At 43.8% G+C, this 25584-nt stretch overlaps 8 protein-coding genes and 1 non-coding gene across 9 annotated transcripts; 4 read left to right on the forward strand and 5 right to left on the reverse strand.

Moving 5' to 3' along the window:
• The first annotated feature begins 1599 nt into the window (after positions 1–1599).
• Positions 1600–7335, forward strand: adra1ba (adrenoceptor alpha 1Ba). The gene is made up of 5 exons (XM_061298529.1): positions 1600–2112; positions 3379–3630; positions 3694–4081; positions 5972–6093; positions 6163–7335. Exons 1-5 carry the CDS (start codon positions 1813–1815, stop codon positions 6460–6462), a joined length of 1362 nt encoding a protein of 453 aa, XP_061154513.1. The 5' UTR covers positions 1600–1812; the 3' UTR covers positions 6463–7335.
• A 287-nt stretch (positions 7336–7622) lies between these two features.
• On the forward strand, positions 7623–8404 carry LOC133167690 (histone H2B 8-like). Its single transcript, XM_061298526.1, has one exon. The coding sequence runs from the start codon at positions 7639–7641 to the stop codon at positions 8008–8010; it is 372 nt and encodes a 123-aa protein (XP_061154510.1). The 5' UTR covers positions 7623–7638; the 3' UTR covers positions 8011–8404.
• A 158-nt stretch (positions 8405–8562) lies between these two features.
• On the reverse strand, positions 8563–9329 carry LOC133167691 (histone H2B 8-like). Its single transcript, XM_061298527.1, has one exon. It carries the CDS (start codon positions 9308–9310, stop codon positions 8939–8941), a length of 372 nt encoding a protein of 123 aa, XP_061154511.1. The 5' UTR covers positions 9311–9329; the 3' UTR covers positions 8563–8938.
• Positions 9330–9551: 222 nt separating this feature from the next.
• On the reverse strand, positions 9552–10357 carry LOC133167689 (histone H3-like). Its single transcript, XM_061298525.1, has one exon. The coding sequence runs from the start codon at positions 10338–10340 to the stop codon at positions 9930–9932; it is 411 nt and encodes a 136-aa protein (XP_061154509.1). The 5' UTR covers positions 10341–10357; the 3' UTR covers positions 9552–9929.
• A 582-nt stretch (positions 10358–10939) lies between these two features.
• LOC133167686 (histone H1-like) lies at positions 10940–11606 on the reverse strand. Its single transcript, XM_061298522.1, has one exon. The coding sequence runs from the start codon at positions 11585–11587 to the stop codon at positions 10949–10951; it is 639 nt and encodes a 212-aa protein (XP_061154506.1). The 5' UTR covers positions 11588–11606; the 3' UTR covers positions 10940–10948.
• A 1387-nt stretch (positions 11607–12993) lies between these two features.
• Positions 12994–13564, reverse strand: LOC133167692 (histone H4). The gene has a single exon (XM_061298528.1). It carries the CDS (start codon positions 13471–13473, stop codon positions 13162–13164), a length of 312 nt encoding a protein of 103 aa, XP_061154512.1. The 5' UTR covers positions 13474–13564; the 3' UTR covers positions 12994–13161.
• Positions 13565–14350: 786 nt separating this feature from the next.
• On the forward strand, positions 14351–17595 carry ncf1 (neutrophil cytosolic factor 1). Its single transcript, XM_061298514.1, has 10 exons — positions 14351–14430; positions 14508–14583; positions 15245–15410; positions 15684–15736; positions 15815–15937; positions 16174–16281; positions 16353–16470; positions 16554–16661; positions 16745–16920; positions 17018–17595. Exons 1-10 carry the CDS (start codon positions 14356–14358, stop codon positions 17179–17181), a joined length of 1167 nt encoding a protein of 388 aa, XP_061154498.1. The 5' UTR covers positions 14351–14355; the 3' UTR covers positions 17182–17595.
• A 208-nt stretch (positions 17596–17803) lies between these two features.
• On the reverse strand, positions 17804–17875 carry trnaw-cca (transfer RNA tryptophan (anticodon CCA)). The gene has a single exon. It is a non-coding gene; the product is annotated as a tRNA-Trp (tRNA).
• A 616-nt stretch (positions 17876–18491) lies between these two features.
• Positions 18492–25490, forward strand: st6gal1 (ST6 beta-galactosamide alpha-2,6-sialyltranferase 1). Its single transcript, XM_061298506.1, has 9 exons — positions 18492–18719; positions 20331–20405; positions 21859–22065; positions 22126–22482; positions 22554–22818; positions 22926–23023; positions 23090–23191; positions 23587–23761; positions 23838–25490. The coding sequence occupies exons 2-9, from the start codon at positions 20394–20396 to the stop codon at positions 24095–24097; spliced, it is 1476 nt and encodes a 491-aa protein (XP_061154490.1). The 5' UTR covers positions 18492–18719; positions 20331–20393; the 3' UTR covers positions 24098–25490.
• The last annotated feature ends 94 nt before the right edge of the window (positions 25491–25584 follow it).

Consider the following 25584-nt stretch of genomic DNA (forward strand, 5'->3'; position numbering starts at 1 on the left):
TGTTGTGGTGTTTTATCAAAGAAACGCCTCAAGCAAACTTGCTCATGACACGTTTGAGAAATGAGCTATCGGTCGAAGCTGCTATCAGCCCAAGACACTCGACGAGCGGAACAGTAAACACCACCACGGGGTGACAATTAGCCGAGCGGCCAAGCTGTCATGGCGGCCGAGTCTTTGTGTCTTCATACAAAACAATTGACTCCTGTGAGCATTTGGAAGGGTTTGGATTTGTTGATGCTGCTGCGTGTGTGGTAAAGTAGCGGCAATCTGTGAACATCTTGAAAATGGGAGTTGACCCCGAGTGTTGCTCTGAGCAGTTCAACAAAGAGCTGGGTGTAATAAAAGACTGCCCCCTACAGGTCAGAACTGAATTTGGATGTTAAGTATTGATTTGAAAGCTACACACTGAACTTGAATGTTAGTCAGGAGTTCTCAGTGGTCCATGTTCCTCCAATGTGTTGGGATGAAGGTGAGGCTTTTTTTGAATTCCAGCGTACAAATGCAGTGGAGCGTGGCAAGCCTGATGAGGAAACCACTTTACAGCCGCTATGTTATCTGACAAATGATGACAGCAGCTTTGTTGTTAAGCTTGCCTGGGCGGATGGATGGATGGCTGCTGCAGCCACAGCCGCTAAATCAGTCTCCTCCTCCTCCTCCTCCGCCTTGATCCACTGTTGTAATTTAACAATGCAGCTACATTCTTTAGGGAAAAAGAGGAAAATGGACTCGTCAATGTCCTCATGGTGAAGGAATGCCAAACGGTACATAACATGTGCAGGCTGTGCAGGAATATGCCATTATAAGACTAATGATGTGATGAGATAAATGGCTTCATTTTTTAAAAAAAATAATTAAAACGGGTTCAAAATGCAAAAAAATATATTCGATTTTACAAATTAATGCACAATAAATGTAAATAATAAATGTATTATTTACAATAAATGCCATTGTAAATGAGAAAGTGCTCTCAATTGGCTTACCTGGTAAAACATTGAATTAAAAAAAAAAAGGATTTGAAATGAATACATCAAAACTGTTTTTATACTTTTCTTGCATTCACAACACAAAGCCTATTTTAAAAAAATATATTTGACATGTTTTATAAAAGTAAAAAATGAACGTAATTTTAGGGGTTAAGAAAAACAGTTAGTATATGAATGCAACAAATATTACACGTCTGATAATGTCATGTAAGTGCCACTTTGAAATACTGCTTTAACCTTTCCATTAATTAGCTTTTTTTCAACATCCATGCTTTCCTTTCGATCTTATTTCACGACTTCATCTCCTACAATATGTTCAATTTGAAATATGTGGAAATGAAAGGTCAAACGACCACTAACAATTTGCAACGAGGGCCTGCATTTTTTTATGACTTCATTATGCGCCAATGCACGTTTGCGCCAAAAGATTTCGAACGATGCGACTGAACACACACGCACAGTGCAGCTTGAGAGGCTGCGAGGTGGAGATGTCCACTCGAGTGAAGGATGCTGCAGGTTGGAGAGGCGGGGGTGTTTTTTCTTCTTCCTCTCTTCCTTTCTATCTCCTCCTCTCGTCGGAACTTTCCCACATTAAAACACTTGGACCATAAAAGGACAGACGGCGTAGTGACCCGCCACTGAATCAGCACTTTTGTAGCCGAGGTGGAGCTCCGGCAGCCCGGCCAGGAGCGTGACCGATCACCCTGGGGAAGGTGGACCGCCAGACTCTCACTTTTCACGGATAATAACCCAAAGCAACCGGATTCCGCCACAAGATTACATTTTTATTTTCTTCTCGGCTCCTGGTGGTCCGACTTGGCCGGGCATCATGAGCTTGTGGACGAACAGCTCCTTGGAGCCTTTAGTCGGCTCGCAGGCGCCTCCGGCGGATTCGAACGCCACGGGCAACCGCAGCAAGCACGCCCCGCCGGAATTGAGCCGGGCCGTGCCGGTGGGTATGGTGCTGGCTTCGTTCATCGCTTTCGCCATCGTGGGCAACCTGCTGGTCATCTTGTCGGTGGTATGCAACCGCCACCTGCGCACGCCCACCAACTACTTCATCATCAATCTGGCCATTGCCGACCTGCTGCTCAGCACCACCGTGCTGCCCGTGTCCGCCACGCTCGAGGTGAGACGATTGACTCGACAGAAGAACCAACCTACTTGCAAATTATGACTTCTCAAACCTTCTAGACCACTTTAAAAAAAAAACTTTCTCCAATTGACAGCATTATGAAAAGCGGTTAAAATGACAGAGGTGTAGTAGGCCCAAGTGTTCATCCAAATTAATGCACAGATATTTAAACACTTCAAAAAATGCACTTACATGAGTCATTTCAATGGTACAGCACAAAAAAAATCCTCCTAACGCAAAAGAGATTGAAGTAGTCCTAAATGTTTTGTACATGGGTGAACTTCTGGCTTAGTTGTATTTATTGTTTTAAATGAACAGTTAAGTTATTTTATTTATTTGCTATTATTTCTATTTTTAATTTTGAAATGATTGTACTTCTAATTTTTATTATTTGTTATTTTTTTCTTTACAAATTACACCTACTTTTAAAATGATTATTACCCCAGCAGCCTTTATAGGCGCGAGATCAACTAGTGGGGCCTGAATTTATTGCGCCCTCTGCTGGCTTATCAGAAGTACTGTTGAGTTACTCAACTTTCTGCTCTCCATTTTGGTCTTCCATAGTTATCATGCATGTTTTTGGATTGTGGAGAGCACAAGAAGAACATACAAACTACACACTGTGATTTGCCTTTAAAAACTTTTTTTTTTGCTATGTCCGTTCATTTCATAGAGGCCAAAGTCTTCGAGCACCCCCACACTCTTCCTATGTCGCAGTGCAGTTTCAAACCACTGCATCCACAAAACCCGAAGCTGCCAGCAGTGACAAAATGAGCCCTTGCACCCTATTTGTCATGTCCCAGCCTCCAAACGATCATCAAACTTTTATGCCAAACACCAACCTCATTGGACAACGTAGGCAAAAAAAAAAATAATCTATGTGATTATCACATCCACCATTGTCGAGGAAACCTGCTCAATTTGTGGCTCAATTGGGACACTTCCCGAGCGGAGATTCATAAAACCTTGGTATATTCCTCAAAATGATGCTTCAAACCAACATGGCTGACTTCTTAATCAATCTCACTGTTCCGTCTTGATATGATAGACATCCAATTTCATATCAATTGGGGACTCTTGGTTTTTCTAACTTTCCACATGTACTTCAAAATCTTTGAACAAAACCACCTCGTTAGAAAATTTAACAAACAGCATATATTCTTTATCATCTGCAAAAAAAACGACTTTAGTTCATCTTATATGTATTATACTGCCCCCTTGTGGCCAAATGCACCAAACCAAAAATGCTTTTACACGCAGATTCTGGACTACTGGGTCTTCGGCCGCATCTTCTGTGACATTTGGGCGGCGGTGGACGTCCTGTGCTGCACGGCGTCCATCATGTCTCTCTGCGTTATCTCCATCGACCGTTACATCGGCGTGCGCTACCCGCTGCAGTACCCGGTCATCGTGACGGAGCAACGTGCGCTGCTCGCCATGCTGGGCGTGTGGATCCTGGCCATCGTCATCTCCATCGGACCGCTCCTCGGATGGAAGCAGCCGCCATCGCAGGTGGGTGTGTCCAAGTTCTTGTACGTTCAACATTGGGGGTAATCTACTCCATCCGTCCCGCAGGACGACACAGAGTGCGTGATCACCGAGGAGCCCTTCTACGCCCTCTTCTCCTCGCTGGGTTCCTTCTACATCCCGCTGGCCGTCATCCTAGCCATGTACTGTCGCGTCTACGTGGTAGCAAAGCGCACCACGAAGAACCTGGAGGCTGGCGTGATGAAGGAACGGCAGCAGGACTCCAATGAGCTGACTCTCAGGATCCACTGCCGCAATCAGCAGATCCAGGACCTGTGCAAGGCCGGAAGCGGCGGAGCAAGCTCCACCGGACGCAGCACGCTGACCGTCAAGCTGCTCAAGTTCTCCAGGGAGAAGAAAGCTGCCAAGACGCTAGGCGTGGTGGTGGGGATGTTCATCTTGTGCTGGCTGCCCTTCTTCCTGGCCCTTCCTATCAGTACGTAGCTCTCATCTTCAAGCACTTGCATTTGAAGTTTGGGGTAACATTGCGTAACATCTGATTCTATTTAAGATTCCCCCCCCCTCGCCTATTTTTTTTATGATTATGATCTACTAAAACACGAGATGGCATCAGTGACATGTCTGCCAGAAGCTTTGCGCTACGTAAACATCCGCCGTCAGAGTTAGTTCTGCAATGTGATAACAAAACTAATTCAGACACGGAGATTTACACCAGCGATCGCTTACGATTTTAGAAAAAAAAAAAAAATCATTTACAGGGTTTTCTCTATTAGAGTTATAACTCACTGAATATTTGATAGTCACGATTATGATAAAATAAAGCGATAAAACAGGCTGTATAGTAGCAAAGATTAAACATAAAATGCTTTTATTTCAAAATATTTTTTCCAAAACAATCTATAAATGTCCCTCGCATTGGGAAAACTTTAGGACAGAATACATTATTCATCATATAACGTATTTATATTTATTTATCTATGGGCCGGGCGCTTAAAATTGCTTTATAGCTGCGCTTTGACCTCTGCTGCGGTTTTAGTGCTGAGTTGGTCTCCCCGTGCCTCGTTTCTGCTGAGTCGTGAACTGCTTTTGGGGCTCAATAAAACTGCACTCCGGATGAAAAAAAAAAAAAGAAAGGAAGACCAAAAAAAAAAAAGTTTCCACTAATAAAAGAAAACGTCAATTTAAATGATGGCGGCATAAACCGAAAACATATGGCATGGCCGATTTTACGACTCGAAGTTTATTGAGGTGGATCTCGGTGATGCTCATTTTCAGATGTGCTCAACATTTAATGGAATATTTTAAGACGGGCTTTCAGTCAAGACGTTTTGAGTGAGCCAAATGAAGTTGAATGAAAATGGATGGATAGATTGACGCTACAGTTAGCATCATACATTTCCTTGAGAAGAATGCTAATGTTGACATGAAGGACAAGGCTGGAACCCCAAAATGAAGCTAAAATAGAACCATCCTGTGTGAGAGGAAAGAAATAGCCAAACTTGGGTTAGGATGACAGTGATGCATGATGGGAAGATGATGCCACACACTCGTTATGGTGGCGGGCGGCTGCTTTTTTGCTTTCGGCATATATAGTCAGAGATAGCAGGCGGAGATACAAGATGGCCTTACAAGTCCATGTTGGAGGAGAACAAATTCATCTCGCGAGAGATCTCTTATCTAGGAAAAATAAAATACCCATCCGAGGCAAATCCCGGAAATCCCACCAAAGTCTCCGACATGCACCTGCACTCACCTGGGATTTGGACCTGGTGGACTAACATCCAAACTGGACGAGAAGATTCTTAGAGATGATAATGATGTTGGAAGCAAATACTCCCTCTAGTGGCGAGAACTCTCCACTGCACCATTTTACCATCTTCCATTGCTAATCTTCTCCTAGCATATGGCAGCTAGCCAGTTGGCTAACAGTCAACATCTTCACTCAATGTTCCTTCTTATCTTCACTCAATGTTCCTTCTTGTCGAACAGATGGACTCAAATGTGTCATTGATTCCTGAGGGTCAGCAAAAAACAGCTCAATACCAATTCTGGCCAATGTTCTCGGGCAATCAGACAGCAGTCACCTCTTGTGTTTTCCAATTCTAATAAGTGCTGAAGGTCCAAAAAACACACTAAAACCAGCTATGGAATATCAATTGTGAATTTTTCCATTGCAGAACAAAAACAGATAGTACAAAACTGACCTCCTCAAAAAGAATAAACAAAATTAGCCAGTGTTGCTAGCATGAGAAGCTAACATAGCAGTTGACCTTTTCACTCAAATTTGTTGTCAGGCTCTCAACCTTTAATGTAACACCAAAATCTCCACAGATCTTCTCAAATTGTATTCATGTGTGTGTTTCAGGCTCTTTTAACAAAAATCTGCGTCCACCCAAAACCTTCTTTAAGGTGATTTTCTGGCTTGGCTACTTCAACAGTTGCCTGAACCCCATCATCTACCCCTGCTACAGTCGTGAGTTTAAGCAGGTATGAAGCCGCTTTGCCCACTATTTTGCATAATCACTAATTATTCGAAGCACTGCAATGCAATTCCAGGCTTTTATCCGTATCCTCCGCTGCCGATGGAAGCGGAAGCGCCAGGGCTGGCAGGCGTACTACAACTACCGCTGCCAGCAAGGCTCCAACAACTCGTCCTACCTGAACGGCAGCCAGCAGACGTTGTCCTCCATCAGCCACAGCCCGCGATGCGTCGCCCCCAAACCGCAACCTTGGTCGTCCAACACGGCGGGCCGTAACCTCCTGCCCGGATCGGACGGACGGGCGCCGCGGCCGGGCCCGGTTTCTCCGCTTGTCACGGAAGCTGGGGGACGAGACAGGGGTGTGAAAAAGCAGTGAGGGGCGATCAGACTTCAACGAGCAGAACGACGGCTGCTTTGGATGTTAAACATCACGGAGCAACACAACATCCTCGGTACGGCACCTTGGGTGCTCGCGTAGCTGATTCGATTGACCTTCCGTCACACAGCGTGTTGTGTTTTCTTGTAATCATATTTATTAACGGGCACACGGTGGAGTGGCCTGAAGGCAGCGGATTTCGATGCCCAGTAGACTTTTTCTTGTAGGCGAGTGGTTGCCAAAGTTCTGAGGAGAAATTGGACACTCGACTCGGGCCTTGCATGTTCTCCCTGTGCTTGAGTGGGTTTTTTTTTCCTCACCAAAAGTCAGATGGGATAAGCTCTATAAATAGCGTTGGATGGACTGTTCAAGTTAATGAAGCACATTTATGGAGGCCCGGATTTCTCTTCTTGTGTTCTAAAATGTACCTTAACACAAAAAGTGAGTCCATGTTCTGCCTGAGCATTGGCTGGTTGAGTCTCGACGGTTCTCACGTGCCAAGTCCCGCCTTCTGCTCGCTGACTGTGGAAAAGTCGAGTCGGAGTCACGGCTTGCTCTGAACTTAAGCGAGAACGCGACCATGGCAGAAGAACCACCAGCGACAGCAGTAGAGTCAAAGTCACTGGCGAACAATCGGTCCAATTGGGGAATTATTTAAAAGATATATCTCAGTTTCTCGTAACCAAATATAACAAAATGGCTTCTCTATAATAAAGTGCACCTCAGGATTCACGTCACTTTTTCTTAATTTCCCAATGATCGTAAATCTGCAGAAAACTCGAAAAAGTCATAATTCACGTTGCCATTTGCACTTTTCTGTTTCTCTGCACTACAATTTTGAATGTAGAAACAAAATAAATAATTAAAATAATAGCCAATCAAGATGATTCTGATGTTTTTTCCTTTCTCCTTAAACGGTACGCAACTGTCAGTTTTCATTTGCATTCGATTTAACCGCGCTATATTTGAAAATTTAATAAAAGCGCGGCGACTTCCTCAGCTTGTTACCTAACAGCTCTTCCGCGCCCACGATTTCAAAACCACAACTCTTACGTCACTCTCAACAAACCAATCCGATCGTAGCAACAGCACACATATATTTACATACAGACGAATACAAAAGTCAACTTCACCCGGCTCCATGTCACTCAGCCATTACCTGAACCACTTCTCAAAATGCCAGCAGAACCAGCCAAGGCCGGTAAGAAAGGCTCCAAGAAAGCCGTTGTCAAGGCTACCAAACCCAAGAAGGGAAGGCGTAAGACCAGGAGGGAGAGCTACTCCATCTACGTGTACAAGGTACTCAAACAGGTCCACCCCGACACCGGGATCTCATCCAAGGCTATGAGCATCATGAATTCCTTCGTCACTGACATCTTCGAGCGCATCGCCGGCGAGGCTTCACGTCTGGCGCTCTACAACAAGCGCTCCACCATCTCCTCCAGGGAGATCCAGACAGCTGTCCGCCTGCTCCTCCCCGGAGAGCTGGCTAAACACGCTGTGTCTGAGGGAACCAAGGCTGTGACCAAGTACACCAGCTCCAAGTAAATTGCTTGTAATGATCACAAGCCAATCCAACGGTCCTTTTCAGGGCCATTTCAAACATCTAACGAGTCCTTCATTCATGATCATTGTGCAGATGTACATATTTTACCTACAAGCAGGTTGTGTGGAAAATATATTAAACGCTTCAAAATTGCTATCAAATTGCATTTAATGTCATTTAGAAGAAGAAAAAAAACGTATTTGTTGCTTCTATTACTTTTTCTCGCCATGGCTAACACCTGCGATGCGAGAGACCAGGCGAATTCTACCTTGAGCTGCTTCTGGTAGACCAGATTGAAATTATAGTTAGGTTTGGTAGAGGGAAGCCACGTAGCAGATGTGGTTTTGCTGCACTTCAATTAAGGCACCCCGAGTTCCTCATGTCTTGCCCTTTGGCGCCCACGTCGAGGTCCAGTCCAATTGTCTTGCAGGCATTGAAGTCATCGCATCCCGTGAGGGGGTCCTCCACCTTGGTCTGTGTGACACCCCAGCGTACCATTTCCACGTGGTGCGGAACTTCCAGTATAAACAAGCATGAGTTGCAGTTTGTTTTGTGTATCAGGGCAATAAACCCAAATTAAACAGTTTTATTTATAACATGCATTTTTTTCCTCATTGTAATTTATTTAAGAAAGATTCCGTTAGGGCGCCGATCATCGCGCCGTGACGTATGCTATATGCGTACCAACCACTATATTACGGAAGCTCGTGCTAATTCTAGTGATACTGGAGTTAACGACTTTACAGTATTTAAATGCAGTTACTAAATCTAGTCAAAAGCTCAAGCATAAAATCCCACTAACTGAGCATGTTTACAACCTTGACTTGATTGCATAATAGAAATTAAATAATCTAAGAAATTGCACCCATTAGATATTTGTAGTGGCCCTGAAAAGGGCCGTTTGATGAGCTTGTGATGACTACAAGCACTTTACTTGGAGCTGGTGTACTTGGTCACAGCCTTGGTTCCCTCAGACACAGCGTGTTTAGCCAGCTCTCCGGGGAGGAGCAGGCGGACAGCTGTCTGGATCTCCCTGGAGGAGATGGTGGAGCGCTTGTTGTAGAGCGCCAGACGTGAAGCCTCGCCGGCGATACGCTCGAAGATGTCGGTGACGAAGGAGTTCATGATGCTCATAGCCTTGGATGAGATTCCGGTGTCGGGGTGGACCTGTTTGAGTACCTTGTACACGTAGATGGAGTAGCTCTCCCTCCTCGTCTTACGCCTTCCCTTCTTGGGTTTGGTAGCTTTGACAACGGCTTTCTTGGAGCCCTTCTTACCGGCCTTTGCTGGTTCTGCTGGCATTTTGCTGTTTGTTTCAGGTAATCGCTGAGTGGTAAAGAGACTCCGTGATGTGGATTTTTGTATTCGCGTGTATGCAAATTTTTGTGTGCTGTTGCTACTTTACGATTGGCTTGTTGGGAGTGACGTTGGTTTGAAATAGTGGGTGGAGATGGTTGGCCAATCAGGTGCGGAAGAGCTCGCGGTTTTTTATTTCAAATGTAGCTATCTACAATACTGAGAAAACCACGAGGATGGACAAGAAAACAATTTTAACATAAAGTCGCTGTAATTATTTCGCTGAAACATTCCAAATCGGAATTGAACGCAATTTAATAACTGTCAAAAAAAAAATTCAAATGTGTCACTTTTTGGACTTTGTTTCCTTTATGTTATCATTTTACCAGATTGTGGTATTTTAAAAACATGGATCTTCTCATCCAATTTTGGATTCATTGTTATCTTCACGTATTTTATAAACATGGAACTTCTCATCCAATTTTAGGATTCATTGTTATTTTCACATTTCAAGCGTTCGCACATAACACATTGTCAATTTAGCATCATGTTTGAGAATGTACTGTTTAGATTAAGTTGGTGGCTCTTAAAAGAGCCGTTGGTGATGTGCAGTCGACCGTGTGACTTAAGCTCGCTCCCCGCGGATGCGACGGGCAAGTTGGATGTCTTTGGGCATAATGGTTACGCGCTTAGCGTGGATGGCGCACAAATTGGTATCCTCGAACAGGCCAACCAGATAAGCCTCACTGGACTCCTGCAGAGCCATGACGGCTGAGCTCTGGAAGCGCAGGTCGGTCTTGAAGTCCTGAGCGATCTCCCTGACCAGACGCTGGAATGGCAACTTGCGGATGAGAAGCTCGGTCGATTTCTGGTAGCGGCGAATCTCACGGAGAGCAACGGTGCCGGGTCTGTAGCGATGAGGTTTCTTGACTCCGCCAGTAGCCGGGGCGCTCTTACGAGCCGCCTTGGTGGCTAGCTGCTTTCTGGGAGCCTTACCGCCGGTGGACTTGCGAGCAGTCTGCTTGGTTCTGGCCATTTTGAGTTCGGTTCGCAAATAATGAGCTGATCACAGCCAAGCTGCAGTCTTTATACTGAAGCGACAGCGTCACAAGGACGTTGATTGGTCGCATGGAAAGTGTAGGCGGAGTTATCTAACGAACCATTGGACGACAGGATCTGAATTGAGCCAATGACAGCATTGGCGGGAAGATTTGAAACAGGCCCAAGGAGTTGTTCGAACATCTTAGTCATATTTTTTGTGAGTTTGTTTGTAATTGGAAATTGGTCTGCTTGCAAAAGCCATCATATTAAATATTTGACAGAATAGACTCCGTTTTTGGAGTGCTTTTAAAGCGAGACTGCTTGGAGGAGGGTGGGTCAGTTTTTCAAAGAGCCTTCCTAACTAAATGTATCATAAAAATGTTAGTGTGACACGCCTCTGCCATCTAGTGGTGGAAGATAATTTTGCAACTTCATGAATGAATCGTTGGACAGCAGTTCATCAACTTACCATATTTGAACACTTTTACATTTTAAAATGGTTGAAAAATATACTAAGATAAGGGAGTTTCTCTTTAGTGGATGTGGTGGTGGCTCTTAAAAGAGCCTTTGGTTGTTTCAAAGTAATGAAAAGCTTGAGCCAGATCACTTTCTGGCTCTTTTCGCTGCTGGCTTCCTGGCTGTTTTCCTGGCTGGAGATTTCTTGGGAGCTGGTTTTTTCCCCTTCTTCGGGGTCTCCTTTTTCGCCTTGGCCTTTGGCTTGGGCTTGCTCGCAGCCTTTTTGGGACTGCTTGCCGATTTCTTGGCCTTTTTCGGTGTGACCTTCTTGTCGAGCTTCTTGGGTTTTTTGTCAGCCTTCACAGCAGTGCGTTTCTTGACAGGTGATGACTTTTTGCTAGCCGCGGTGGTCGTCTTCTTGGCGGCGGGTTTCTTCTTGACTTCTTTGGGCTTCTTGGGGGTCGGTTCCTTCTTGGCAAGTTTGAAGGAGCCGGAAGCGCCGATTCCACTGGTTTGAACCAGGACTCCTTTGTACACCAGGTTGATCAGGGCGGTGTTGATGCGCTTGTTGAGCTTCAGCACGTCCACGTCCATGCGGGCCAAGGCTTTCTTGATGGCGGTTACCGACATGCCTTTGCGCTCCTTGGATTCGGCAATCAGCTGGACGATCATCTTCGGGAGGCTGGTGCCGCCGTTGGTCGCTTTTTTCGCCGCCGCCGCCGGCTTCTTCTTGGTTTTCGCCGTCTTGGCGGGGGCAGCTGCGGGTGATGGGATTTCTTCTGCCATGATTTTTTTTCCTCTCGTGTCCTGTTGAAAACAAGTTGTCGGGCTGCGAGCGGGAGGCGGGATTTATAAGGCACATGAGAACCGTAGAGACTCAATCCAGCCGCAGTTTAGCACTCCAGCGAAATGTGGACGCGCTTTTTGTGTTTTCTCTTCCACTTTCAAGCCCAAAACAACGAAATAAATTCAAATCCACGAGCATATTTCTTACTCGGAATAATAGATAAGTCCCCCATCTTTAGCCCCAGCTTACATTTATCGGTGAAAATGGTCTGCTTTTCTTCGTAGAGCTTTCAAACCTTACCGGTTGTTCGTCATTCGGAGACGTCCTCGACCACTTTTCGTCACATTTTGTCCTCAAAATGTGTCAAATTTAGAGGTGGTGGTCGCGATACAGGTTTGCACATTAGTAGAGACATCCGAGTGTGGATTCAAATCAACTCCGCTTCACAAGCTGTTTTATTTTTTATTTTTTCGCCGAAAATTGGGACAGTGGTAAACACAAGACTTTCTCGCGGTGACCCCGGGGCGGTTACGAGTCGACAACATACTTGAGGATCGAATGTGTTTATCAATTGTTTTCATGCATAAATAATCAATGCATGACAGTGTATTGATCACATAACTTGAACTTAGTTTTGTATTTATGTGGCTTGATTTGATCAGGTTGTTCATGTCTATGTCAGGTCATTTTAAAATCCTAATCCCATCATCATTTTTTGTCATTCTGTGGCCGTTACAAACAAAATGTTTATTTTTTTGTTGCTTTTGTGTCAGGTCATACAAGTTCAATGCATCCACCACAATTCAGTTACACTTTTTCGCTAAATTCCATATCGCCTTGTAAGGTGTTATGGTTTTACGAATGGTGCACATTCTGTGATTGTGCATTAGAAGGCGATCGGTGACATTTGTAAAAACTAATAAATACTTTGAATTGAGGTAATAGATTACTTAAAATTTTACCCCGAACAACCTATTTGAAAACATTGAATACTTGAATGTTTTTTTTTTCATCTTTATTCCTTTTACCTGATATGTTTGTGAATGTCTCTGCTGTGATATAATTTTAAATAAAGAAATGTTCGTTTGTATTAAATGTGAAGGGGACACTTCGAAACAAAAGATGTAAAGAAAGATCATAGTACTTCTATTAATCACCCGAATGTATGCAGCCAGCTTTACTTATACTAATATCTAATATATTATACTAATTTAATAATACCGGAACAATTGGCCTAATTTGGATTTTATGAATGTAAGCCAAATAAATTAAGGATATTGAACAATCTTGACTACAAAGAAGATGGCGAATTTTTGCACTTTGACTAAATTCAGTTTGTATGCTTTTTTCTTTTGTACTTTAATACCTTGACTATGTCTAAGTGAGCATCTTGCATTTTAATTTACTTAGTGTATGGCGTTGTTTTTATTTCCATGATCCACAATTGAAGTTATTCGGTTTTAATGATTGCAAAAGCACAAAATCACAACTGCACGGAAGTCAACTCTTAAAGGGGCATGTGGGTGGCTCTTAAAAGAGCCGTTGTTTAGCTGGTGGGAAGCTACCGTGGAGATTACCCGCCGAAGCCGTACAATGTTCGGCCCTGCCTCTTCAGTGCGTACACAACATCCATGGCGGTCACGGTCTTTCTCTTAGCGTGCTCGGTGTAGGTGACAGCATCACGGATGACGTTCTCTAGAAACACCTTCAGCACACCGCGAGTTTCTTCGTAGATCAAACCGGAGATACGCTTCACTCCACCGCGGCGAGCAAGGCGCCGAATGGCGGGCTTTGTGATTCCTTGGATGTTATCTCGGAGAACCTTGCGGTGACGCTTGGCGCCCCCCTTTCCGAGTCCTTTGCCTCCCTTACCTCTTCCACTCATTCTTGCCGAAATGTAATTCTTGCGAAATGTAACGCCTGTCGATAAGAAGTGAATGATATGATACAGGGGAGACTTACTGGACTATACTCTCCAACTGCGGACGTGTTAGAAATCACCCTGCAGCCGCGTCACTCTTTTCGCCCCCACGCTCAGCTCTTCCTACTGCAACGTCATTCAAACGAATGACTCACTACCCGTCATAAAGTTAGAAAACGTCACGCTTCCTAAATTCAAATGAGAAAAATGTTTTAAGTTTTACACACGGACGAAAGAATGTATAATTTTCCACATTGCACGAAAGAATGTATAATTTTCCACATTGATTAAACAGTCAACCGAGCCTGCTGGTTGTTGCTGGACTGATTGTTGCTAATGCAAAATGTATTTGTTTTAGCGTAACTGTCTTAACCTTTTCCCTAGCATCATTATGTTTTCTTCCCCCAATTTGTATGTGTATGGCCCTAACAAGAGGAAGTATGCCTGGGTGCGTTTCTTTCTTCCTCTTTTGCATATACCGGAGTATGATATCTTGACTCAGGCCTTTCTGTGTGTATTTAGCACGGTCCCGCGGTGATCTTTAATGAGGATGCAAGCAAAAGAGGAACTGATGTTTGCAACATGTTGCGGTCGCAATGGAGGCGCGCACAAGCACGCGCACATCTTATAACAAGGCTCCAGCAGCTTCTCGCATCATTTGATCTCCATCCGTCCCGACATGGAAGGAATCTACATAAGACACGTGAAGCTGCTCGGCTTTGAAAAACGCTTGTTTTTCAACATTAGTTCTTATTTATTTATTTATTTATTTATTTATTTATTTATTTATTTATTTATTTATTTATTTATTTATTTATTTATTTATTTATTTAATTTCAGGTGTACATGCTAATGGTGAAATGGAGTGACCTTGTAGAGCAATTGATCTTCAGGACATATCCTGAAATATACACATTCCATGTAAGTATGTTTTTTTTTGTTTTTTGTTTTTTTTAATAACAAGGCTGGTTGAAATGCTTTCGATTTCTCATCCCCAGAAATCCCTGAAAGAGATGTTTCCTATTGAAGCAGGCCAAATAGAGAAGAGTGACCGAATCATTCCATCGCTTCCAGGTAAAAAGTACTGCTGAATGATTTGGAAAATCAATCAAATTGGCTTTTTGTGTCCTTCAATGTTGCGATTGCAATTTGAACATAATAATAAACACTTTGGCTTGCAGTCTTCTAAGCGATCGCTATGACAACTTCACAAAAATTTACCAAACGTGGAGCGTAACCACAGGTCATTAAGTCAGATTAAAAATCGAATAATAACATAGTGGCTTTATTGCTTCTAATTTTCATGTTTCATGACATGTTGAAGCTCATGGGTACTTTATTTCAAATTAGAAATGCGTATAGGCTCTGGGCATTTTATTTAAGGAAGCACCTGTGTGTCAAAACTTTTGACTTCTCTCTTTCCAACCCCCCCCCCCCCCCCCCCGTTGCTTTCTTTAATGATGCAAGCCAGCAGAGGGGAAATACAACCAAAATCACAAAAAAATCCGCAATTTTCATCACTTTGTACACAAGTTGATTGCAGCACTTCCTCTAAGGTTGCACGAAAAGACTTGAAACGTTTTCTCTTTTAATTCTTACCAGTAAAATGGCAAAACCTTGGAACCGTTTTCATTGTAAAAATAATTCAAGCAATGCAGAATAAAACAAAATACAGAAAAACTTGCTGCACAGGTGACTTTTTGACTAACACTTAACCATCCATTGTGCCCTCCAGCACCACGGTGGGTGGAGAGCCAAAGGTCACGAGAAAGCAAGCAGAACACGTTGACCGAGTACTGCCTGTCGCTGATCGCTCTGCCGTCGCACATCTCGCGCTGCGCGCACCTCAACGCCTTCTTCAAAGTGCGGCCTGAGGACGAAAATCCTCCAGCTCCAAACACGTCAGTGGACTGCATTTAACATTCGGATTTCAATCATTCTAACTCACTAAATGACTAATTAGCCGTTAGCAAAATCAACTGGCTTAGTAGTAAGAAAGTAACAAATCGAAAGGCATGATACATTTTTGTATTGTGATCTGTATTTTCCATAATAATAGGATTAATCACTGTTTACGTCATCCCAATAAAATGTCAAATTGTGGGTTTCGGATGAGTCACTGCCATTGACATATGAGTAACTCATACACAAAAAATGTTTCTTTTTTTTTTCAGAGGCAAAAAAAATGAAATCTTCTTAGAGACCAAAGTTAACAACACCATATCTGGTAAGACTTGTTTTTATAGTTGTGTCATTTTCTATGTGTCACTGATATCTTGACCTGGTTTTGTCCCCAAAATTTTAGAGATTTCTGGGCCCATCATACTGGACACATACCGAGTGATCGCAGATTTCACCAAGACGTCTAAACACGAGCTCAACCTGTACTCCGGAGACTTGGTGGAAATTGTGGAGAAGAACCAGAATGGTGAGAAACTCGAAAGGTCAAAACAAAAACATGATAAAATGGTGGCATCATTTTATGTAACGCTAGTTGACTAGCTAGCTAGTGTAAAATGCATTTGTTGTTATTAGCTGGCTAGCTAAAAAGGAGTATTTTTCTTGTTAGCTAGCTAGCTGGGTAGCTAAAAGTGATCAACCTTGTTACTAGGTGTGGTAGGGTTAGTTATATTTCGTGGACTTCAACATTGCTTTTCCATACAGGCTGGTGGTTCTGCCAGTGTGAGACCAAACGGGGTTGGGTTCCTGCCACCTACTTGGAACCCTTGGATGGACCCGAGGAGGCAGAAGACGTGGAGCCAAATTACGAAGGTAACATTTGGTCCTTTATTATTATTTATTTTAATCAAGTGACTTTATTTTAACCATTATTTCCCCTGAAGGAGAGTTGCACATCGCAGTCCGAGCCTACAAGGCAGAAACGGAGGATGAGCTCTCGTTGGAAAGGGGGGAAACTATTGAGGTCATTCACAAGCTCTTGGACGGCTGGTGGGTTGTCAGGTACAAAAAGTCGCTGCTTCACTTGTAAGTAGAATAATTGAATCGTTTGACTTAAGTTTGCTTATATTTCTTGTTTTGCTCAGGAAAGGCGAGGAGACGGGTCACTTCCCTTCCATGTACCTGCAGAAAGCAGGAAAAGAGGCCAAATATAACAACGAGCAACCACAGGGACAGAAACCGCCACCTCGCAGGTCCATTAAAAAAATAATTGTTCTTATCCCGCGAACTTAATTTGCTGGATCAAAAAAAAAAAATTGCCTTATATTCTCTCCAGGTCCACCATTAAGAACGTCAAGAGCATTCACGAGCGATCCCGACAGCGCCTCAGCCAGGAGGCCTACCGAAGGAATAGCCGCCGATACCTGCAGCAGAAGGGCGGACAACCCATCGCCCTACCCCGGAAATCCAAGATCCCAGAAAAGTCGCCCCTGAGAGAGCGGAAGAACCAAGGTAGGACATATTTCTTTTTTTTAGTTGTTGGAAATAATGCCCCCACCATCCCCCCGACAACACACACCAAAAGGTGACTGACATGTGTGACCCACAGGGAACATTCCCGAGCAGCGCTTCAGTTCGGAGGACGAGCTGAAACCAGAAGCCCCGGTCATCCCGCCTCGACCGAGTCCAGAGCTCATCCTGGAACGCTGCACCGACAACACCCGCAAGAAAGTCAGCATCCGCAACTCTGGAAACAGAAGCAACAGCACCTAGTGAACTTCACTTGGTGTCCCTCAAGGGTCACCCTTGCACCCCCTCCCATTCCTACAAGTTTCTCTTCTTGTACTCATTTATTAAATAGTCCCTTTGTTGTGGTGAATCAATTGCTGATTAAGTTACAGATGAATCGCCCCATTTGACTTTTTTTTAAATGAAAAAAGTTATTATAATTGTAAATAAATAAGTGCTTACAGTGGTTCCCAACCGTGTGTGTTATCCAATTCCATTTAATTGGTCCGAAAATATTATCTAGTGCCAACAAATAATGTCATGACTCAATAAATATTGTTAACACTTTTGTAGATGACCTGGTAGCAGTAGTATTGTGAAAAGCGTTGGTGTTTTTGTCTCTTCTACTTTCTTACAATTGAAAAATAATGTCAATAAAGTCGCTATTGTTCCTTAAAAGGTGTTACTCAACAAAAAGGTTTGGCATATTTGCAGCTGAACCTCCAACGTGCACATGAACTTGCAAAGACGCTCACTTTTTGCCTTTCTGTGACGCTTCCAGTCTGTGTTGCAATCTGCTGTCGGACATTCAAATGTAGGCGAAAATCTTTAACGTGGTGTGAGAATCGTTCCACAAAAATCCGATTGTGGGAGGGAAGAAAAGTTATGACCCCGACGTGATTTGAACACGCAACCTTCTGATCTGGAGTCAGACGCGCTACCGTTGCGCCACGAGGTCGACGCGGTGGATGGTGTAGAATTTTGTATAAATAGTAATAGTGTAAAACGTGCTTTTTAGCGACTAGCTAAGGCCTCGCTCTCCCTAAATGACACGCTATGCATTCTCTCAAGCCAGCTAAGCTGCCCTGGTTTCTCCTCACTGTTCCATTCCAAACTGCAAAATCTGCATAGTGTTTGTTCCCTTTTTATACGGCGTGTACTTGTGTGTGCGTGTCATTTATCACGTCGTGTTTGTCGTCCAAATAGTAACATTTAAAGATGGTCTCCATTGGCAATGGCGATGGATGTGTCCGTGTTTTCCCTCCTTTTCCCCACTGCAGCGTTGTTGCGTGTCTTTCTTGACTGCAGTAAAGTGAAGTCTTTAGAATTATGGCCAGACTAACCGGATCATAGCTCAGTATATTTTCAAAACACAAAACTAAACAACTGATGATTATGGTGTCGCAGATCAGACTACACAATACAGACAATTATGTTTCAATCATTTAAAATATTTTCCACAATCTAAATACACTTTATATTGACAGCGTCTACTATAAACAGCAGAAACACGGGACAACACTCTTATTTTGAAAACAAACAGAAACACAAGGGTATTATATTTTGGGAACTTTGTGCTCGCTCCCCTGCGGGCCGAAGAAGAGCTGTGCTTTCTCCAAATGCGACTTGGAGTCGGTACTCATTGGCATTCTTCGTCGGGACCACCATGGCGGTGCAAGCGACGGTCTACTTCGTGAAATAATATCGTCTTTTCCGGTGGAGGCAACTGCGTAATAGGAACGGGAAATCTGGCAGGTGCGGGGCGATGCTGAAGGACCGAGGAGGACCATTACTTCAAACAGGTCAGCCAGTCTATCTATCCATCTATCCTCCTATGTTTAGAGCATACCTATTCTGAGCCACCCTTTTACAGTCCTCGCCCTCCCCCCCCCATCTATCTATCTCATCTAATCTATCTATAACTAATCTCATCATATCTATTCTATCTATCTATCTATCTATCTATCTATCTATCTATCTATCTATCTATATCTATCTATCTATCTCTATCCTCATCTAATCTACTCTACTATCTCTCTATTCTATCTATCTATCTAATTTCTCTAACCCAACGTTGCAAATGCTTTGGCACATCTATACTAGGGATGCACCTATAGTATAGATGCACCGAATAAAAATTCTTGGCCGAAACCGAAAACCAAAATGAGGAAACACAGGCGAAAACCGAAAACCGAAACACGAAGAAATGTCAGTTTATTAGAACCACAGCATTTATGGCTACAAATGTGTACTAACCTCACTAACAAACAAGGCATTGCAATAAACCAGTTACGAAATGGTATGAAATAGTTATTTAGCACTGACACAATGCACAATATAAATTAAATTCAAAAATAAATAAAATGTTAAACATGACACCAACCATGTGTCAACATTAAATAATAAGTTACAGTGCTTATAACTGACTGTAAAATTAAATATGTCCTCTTATAAAAAACACATAGAACTTTCTTGCCTTGAGTTTCAAAACGTCCCCTCAGAGGAGTGGGGTGTGCGTGCTCGGTGTCAGTTCCTTTCTGGTGTCGCCTTCTTCTTCATATTCAGATGCGATCGGGATGTTTGAGTGTTCAGGTTGTGAATCGTAAACCCGACCATGACAAACTTTTTGCAGATGCACCCCTTGCAGCCATTGCATGTTTTGCAATCGCTATCCGTGGGTCTTTCTCTGAGATAGTGAAATCAGTCAACCGCACAGCTTATCCCGTTTTCCCGCGTTGCTGGCTGCGCAGGTTTGCTCTCACGTCATCACAAGTTTCGGCGTTTTGTTTTCGGTGTGATTTAGGTCTTTCGGCCAAAAACCGAAATGCATTTTGGTACATTCTTCCGGAAGAAATTTTCGGTGGTCCGAATTTTGCGGTGTGTATCCCTAATCTTATACAATCGATTAATTGATTAAACTTTATTGATCATCAGGGGTGGGAATTTCAGGCCCCAGCAGTATTCATACTACAGAGCATGTATATGAAAGGACACACGGATGACATGATGCAAGAAACTCAATAGGCTCCCCCTTCATAAGGCTGGCACACAAACGCGCCGCAAAGAAAGCAAGGAAGTGGCAAAAGTTAAAATCCAAGCCAAAGGAAAACAAAGTTAACAAGCGCGCCAACCTATTCCCAACTCAATTCCAAAGAACACCCTAAAACAAACCAATAGCATTATCATTGTTTATGTTTCAAAATGGGTCATCATCCTCAAGAGTCCTTAACATGCATGACACATTTTCGAACCAAACAAATATGACAAGCATGACTAACCGTTTTTTGAATAGTTCTTGTCAAGTGCATGAGCATTGTTGTGATGTGGGATGACAGTTTCTCGCCAAACAGAATTGGAAAGAATCGGAATTTTGCGATCAATTTTAGATTGTGACAATGTATCTTTGTTTGCAGGAAGTATGAGAGGAGAGCTAAAAGGAACGGAGCGTTTCTAAGCAACAACAGCGACAACCTACCATGGGCTACAAGGTACAAATGGTTAATTGATGGTTGAGGAAGTTGGCCATGTTTTTGGTTTATGATAAGAGTGCTCACACTTGTAGCGACTTGTCTTCCGCATCGTGACTCTGAACAGGAAAATATTTTACTAAGCTCATCGGTAACACACTTGGACAATAATCAGCCCTGAAATTATCATGTGTTTAAAAAAAAAATGTATTATTTTTTGCAGTTTCATATTAATTGAAAATGTTCACTTATATATTTACAATTGTCTTTCGACTATATTATAGTATATACAAATAATAGAAAAATTCGATATTTTTAATCATTAATATACAGTGAATTGTTTATTTTGAGGACAGTCAGCAATAAGCATCGCGTCAGATTTGTTGCTTTTGTTGTAGTCGGGTCACGTGACCCGCATTTAGCTCTGGAAAGAGGGCAAGAGGATTCAGGCCGACATCTTTAAGCAGATACTGAGTGACACTGCCATCTGTCGCTACATCCTCGGGCAACCATCATGTTTTTTATCGTTCTTTTTTTTTTTTTTATGTATTAATTGTCGCAAATCCATTTGAGACCTTCCTGATGACTATTGGATCAAAATTTTGCAGGAATTGAATTTTTTCCAAATATAATTTTAGTGAAGACCTTTCATAATCCGCTTTATGACTTTTTACACATCCATGTCAACAACAGACATTTGCCATTCGCACATTTGTCATCGCTGTACCCTTGACCTTTGACCTTTATTTGAAGCTTTTACTTGTGGAAAACCCAGAAGCCAACAAACACATAGAACACAGGAAATCATAAATAGGACGCCCCAGTCAAAACAAAATGGAGCAGCAGCCTCCTGAAAGGCCTCTTTACTTTTTTTTTTTTTAATTCCCCTGAGGGCAGTCGTAAAAAAAAAAAAAGGGAAAATCTCCTCGCTCGGTCGTCATGCGAAAAGAGCGGATTAATTCTCCATCCGATCCATGGCAACCATCAATCACAAAAAGTGTAAATGACAACCAGGTCAAGTTTGGTAAGAGCGAGCTGTTCTCAGATTTTCTTCTTTTGTTTAATTTTTTTTCTCTTCGATATATTATCAGCCATGTTTGTCTTATTTTCTACAGTTGCTCCTGTTTCTTCTTGTTCCTCATACGCTGCCCTGGGGGAGATAGGGGCGTTTTTTTCGAGTCAATCTCTTTCTCATTGACTTTTTTTTCTCCTTTACAATATGACGGCCACAGTTAAGACATCTGGAATGGGAGAAAAGAACACAATGAAGCTTTTATGCACGGGCGACGGGGAAATCCCAAAAACAGTCCCACTGATGGGCAAATGACCGAACCACCATCAAATTTCCATCCAGAAGATACAATGAAGAATTGAACACCTGTTCTGCCTGTTGTCTTTCATACAAAATAGATTTCACACAAAAAACATGAAATCAGTATTCCAATATTCTGTCTTGACATTTTTCTTTTTGCAGATCCCTGGGGCAGCGATGGACCGTGTGAGCCTCCTGTGGCGTCTGCGCCGTCGTGCCCGCCGCGGCGTCCTTTGCATGGCCTTCTTCGGCATCGCCATGACGCTGCTGTACGCTCTGTGCGCCGAGAACAGCGTGATCGTCACCGACGCCATCTTCGGCGTACGGGCGCGGACTCGGGCCCAGCCTCGCACAAACTCCGTCGTCAAGGTACACGTGGCAGAAAAACAGATTTGCAATTGTAACTCCATCACGTGACCACCCCATCAGGTGCTCCGAGGTGGCTCCAAACTGGCATACGTGGACCCCCAGAAGCTCCCGGGTGTGGTCCCCGGCGACCCCCGCCGCCCCATCCCCGTGCTGTCCTCACCCAACCAGACCCACGAGCACCAGCCCACCAAGCCAAAACCCAGGGAGGGTCAAGGTTTCTTCACCAGCATCCTCCCGCGGCCCTTCATGCGAGCGCTGGACACCATCTTCGGGGTCCGCCGGCGGGGACAGCTAAGCGGCAAGGCCAGCGACGCGGAGTTCTTCGGGCCCAACAGCCTTCTGGGAAAGGTCTGGAACGAGCACATGTCCAGTGGCATGCTGGGGAGCCGGCTGAAGAAGGTGGTCCACAACTACCAGGTGAGAACAACTGAACTGCTTATTTGCATGGACGTCTTCTATTTTCTTGGGCTAACTTTTCAACCCTCCAGTCGATGAACAAATACGGCGTGCAGCTCCCCGACGCGGCGGACTTGGCCCGGAGGCCCGTGCTGAGCGGGCAGGAGCTCTTGTGTCAGCTGAAGAAGAAGGTAGCACTGTCCACGCTGACAGCCTCTCTGCCACCTTTCTCTTCGCTACCGTGGGCCTCGCAGCTGCCGCCCAAGTCGCTCGCCGCTGAATTGGGGCCCTTCAAAAGCTGCGCCGTTGTCTCGTCCGCCGGCTCGCTCCGAGACGCCGGCCTCGGCAAAGAGATAGGTGGGACAAAGCGGACGCTCCACACCCCAAAGTGCTTCAACGTGTACTTTCATTTTCTCTCCTTCTTTCTCACGTCCCCCCTTTTTCTTCCGCGGCTTCAACGACAGACTCCCACGATGCCGTGCTGCGCTTCAACGGCGCCCCCACCGAGCGCTACGAGAAGGATGTCGGTTCCAAAACCACCATCCGCCTCATCAACTCGCAAGTAAAGCGGTAGTCGCCACGACAACGACTCAGCCCCCCCTCTCTGATGAAAATTCACATCTCGTAGGTGATGGCGTCCGACGACCACCACTTCCTGTCCAGCTCGCTGTACAGCTCAGGTGTATTGGTGGCCTGGGATCCCGCTCCTTACTCCGCTAACCTCACACAGGTATCAGACTCTGTAGATCACAGGTGTCAAACTCAAGGCCCGGGGGCCAGATACGGCCCGCCGCATCATTTTCTGTGGCCCGCAAAGACAAATTCTGCATCAAATTCGTGTGTCATTACTAGAATTGCAAATTGTCTTCACTTTTAATAATATCTTTCAAATATTTGACCGGTTTTTACTCGTCTGACTTGAAAAGGAGTTATTTGTCAGTTTGTTCTGTAGCTTTTACTGTATATAATATGAGGTGCTCATACATTTTATTTGGGTTGACAGTCATAATGGCCCTCCGAAAAAAGCTATGACCACAATGCGGACCGTGAAAAAAAAAAAAGAGTTCGACACCCATGATGTAGATGACGTTACTAAGCTTTTTGCTAACGGCGTCCATTTTGTAGTGGTTAGGCCACACCGACTACCCTATCTTCACCCAGTACCAGCGCTACAGGCGGCTGCACCCCCAGCAGCCTTTCTACATCTTGCACCCACGCTTCCTCTGGCAGGTGTGGCAACAAATCCAAGACAACATGCCGGAACCCATCCAGAAGAATCCGCCCTCCTCTGGCATGATGGGTATGATCTGCTTTGCATATCACTGCAATGAATTTTTTTTGTCATCAAACATTTTATCATCTTTTCCTCCCTTCAGGTACAGTACTGATGATGTCCATATGCGAGGTGGTGCACGTCTACGAGTTCCTCCCGTCGCGACGCAAGACGGAGCTGTGCCACTACTACCAGCGCTTCTACGACGCCGCCTGCACGCTGGGCGCCTACCACCCGCTGCTCTACGAGAAGAACCTAGTCAAACGTATGAATCAGGGATCCGACCGTGACATCTACACCCACGGCCGCGTCACGCTGCCCGGATTCAGCAGCCTCTCTTGCAACACAACACGTCCAGGTTAAACCAGGAAAGAAAATAGCGAGTTGTAACACACACTGGAATTCAATCTTATATTTTAAATGTGCCTGCTGAAAATATTATGTAATATACATCATATCCTTAATAGGATCGAGAAATTCCGGGAGTGGGAAATTGGCACGACCGATTCTCGGCTTCAGGGTATTACGGCGGTTTCAATAAGTTGCTCTTTGAAAACCGCTAAAACTTTGCATTAGCGGTACAACAGTCAGTGAGGGTAACGCTGAGGCCGAATAATGTTTTGAATTTCGAGTGTCACTAATCAATGGTATCATTGATGTATTACTAGAACGCGTTTACAATTGTTGAAATAAATACGACAGACTCCCTTCAGCTAGTTAAATAGCATAGCTAACATCTGTTTGTTTTCGCCCTGCTGTTACTTTATAAAGCTTACATGAGCAAAGGGGTAGCTACTCGTTTTATGAGGAATATGTTTTTTTAAACAGTTGTACTATATTTTGATTGTAGTCCTAGCTTATTTTCTTTTTAAGTTCAACTACTGAGGCAGATAACGAGCTAATTTGCACAGCTAGCTAGCATAGCAAACAGTGTTTTCAATCTGGTGTTGTTTCACAAAGCCGTTACCGGAGAAATGTTATCCCGTAGCTGTGCTACATTTTGATTTTAATTCTGGAAATGATCATTTTCTCTTTACGTTGTCAAACGTGCCAATGGAAAAAATGTTACAAAAGCAAAGCTGGTTAGCACGTCCGCTTCACAATTCAGAGTTTGCATGTTCTCCCCGTGCCTGCGTGGGTTTCCTCCGGGTGTTCTTGTTTCCTCCAAAATTCCAAAAAACATGTGTGCTTGGCCGATTGACTCCCAAGTTTTTTTTTTAATGTACTATGTGTTTCTAGACTCCGTTGAATTATTGATGTCAGTGCATTTCTGAAGGCAACATTTGATCTCTCTCTATGCAGCCACTCGTCACACATCGCATGCTTCATTTCTCTTCGCTTTGTTTTACCTCGGCGTTGCACGTCCCGCTCAAATTTTGCCTTCCTATTCCTTCTCTTCAGAGGGGTCACTGTTGCTGATGTCAGTGGGGGATAAGAATATTTATATTAACCCTCCTTAAATGTTACTATAATCCCCAAATGTATTAAACCCAACCAATATACAATAAACCTTTTGGGGATCATTGAAAACTAGTTTTCATAAATTGAGTACAAGACTTTTGGGAAAAGTGGTATTCATGGTGTCTTGTTCTTAGCTTTCATTTTCCTATAAGAAACCCTACGGACAAAAAATAATCATTCTTGATGTTGGGTGTTTTCAGGGGGTTGCATGTTCTCTTCTGTTCTGTCCGTCACTGTAAGAAACATCACAAATCAATGTCACTGCCTGAATAATAAAGTAGACTGTGATTCAGGACTTTGTGTTTTATTATGACATCTTCAATTTGTCTGCCATGTTACAAATCCTCCATAATTTTAAAGTAGAATTAGAATTTGAGGCTGTATGAAAA

The sequence above is a fragment of the Syngnathus typhle genome, linkage group LG15 (assembly GCF_033458585.1).
Source record: "Syngnathus typhle isolate RoL2023-S1 ecotype Sweden linkage group LG15, RoL_Styp_1.0, whole genome shotgun sequence".
NCBI classification, from domain to species: Eukaryota; Metazoa; Chordata; class Actinopteri; order Syngnathiformes; family Syngnathidae; genus Syngnathus; species Syngnathus typhle.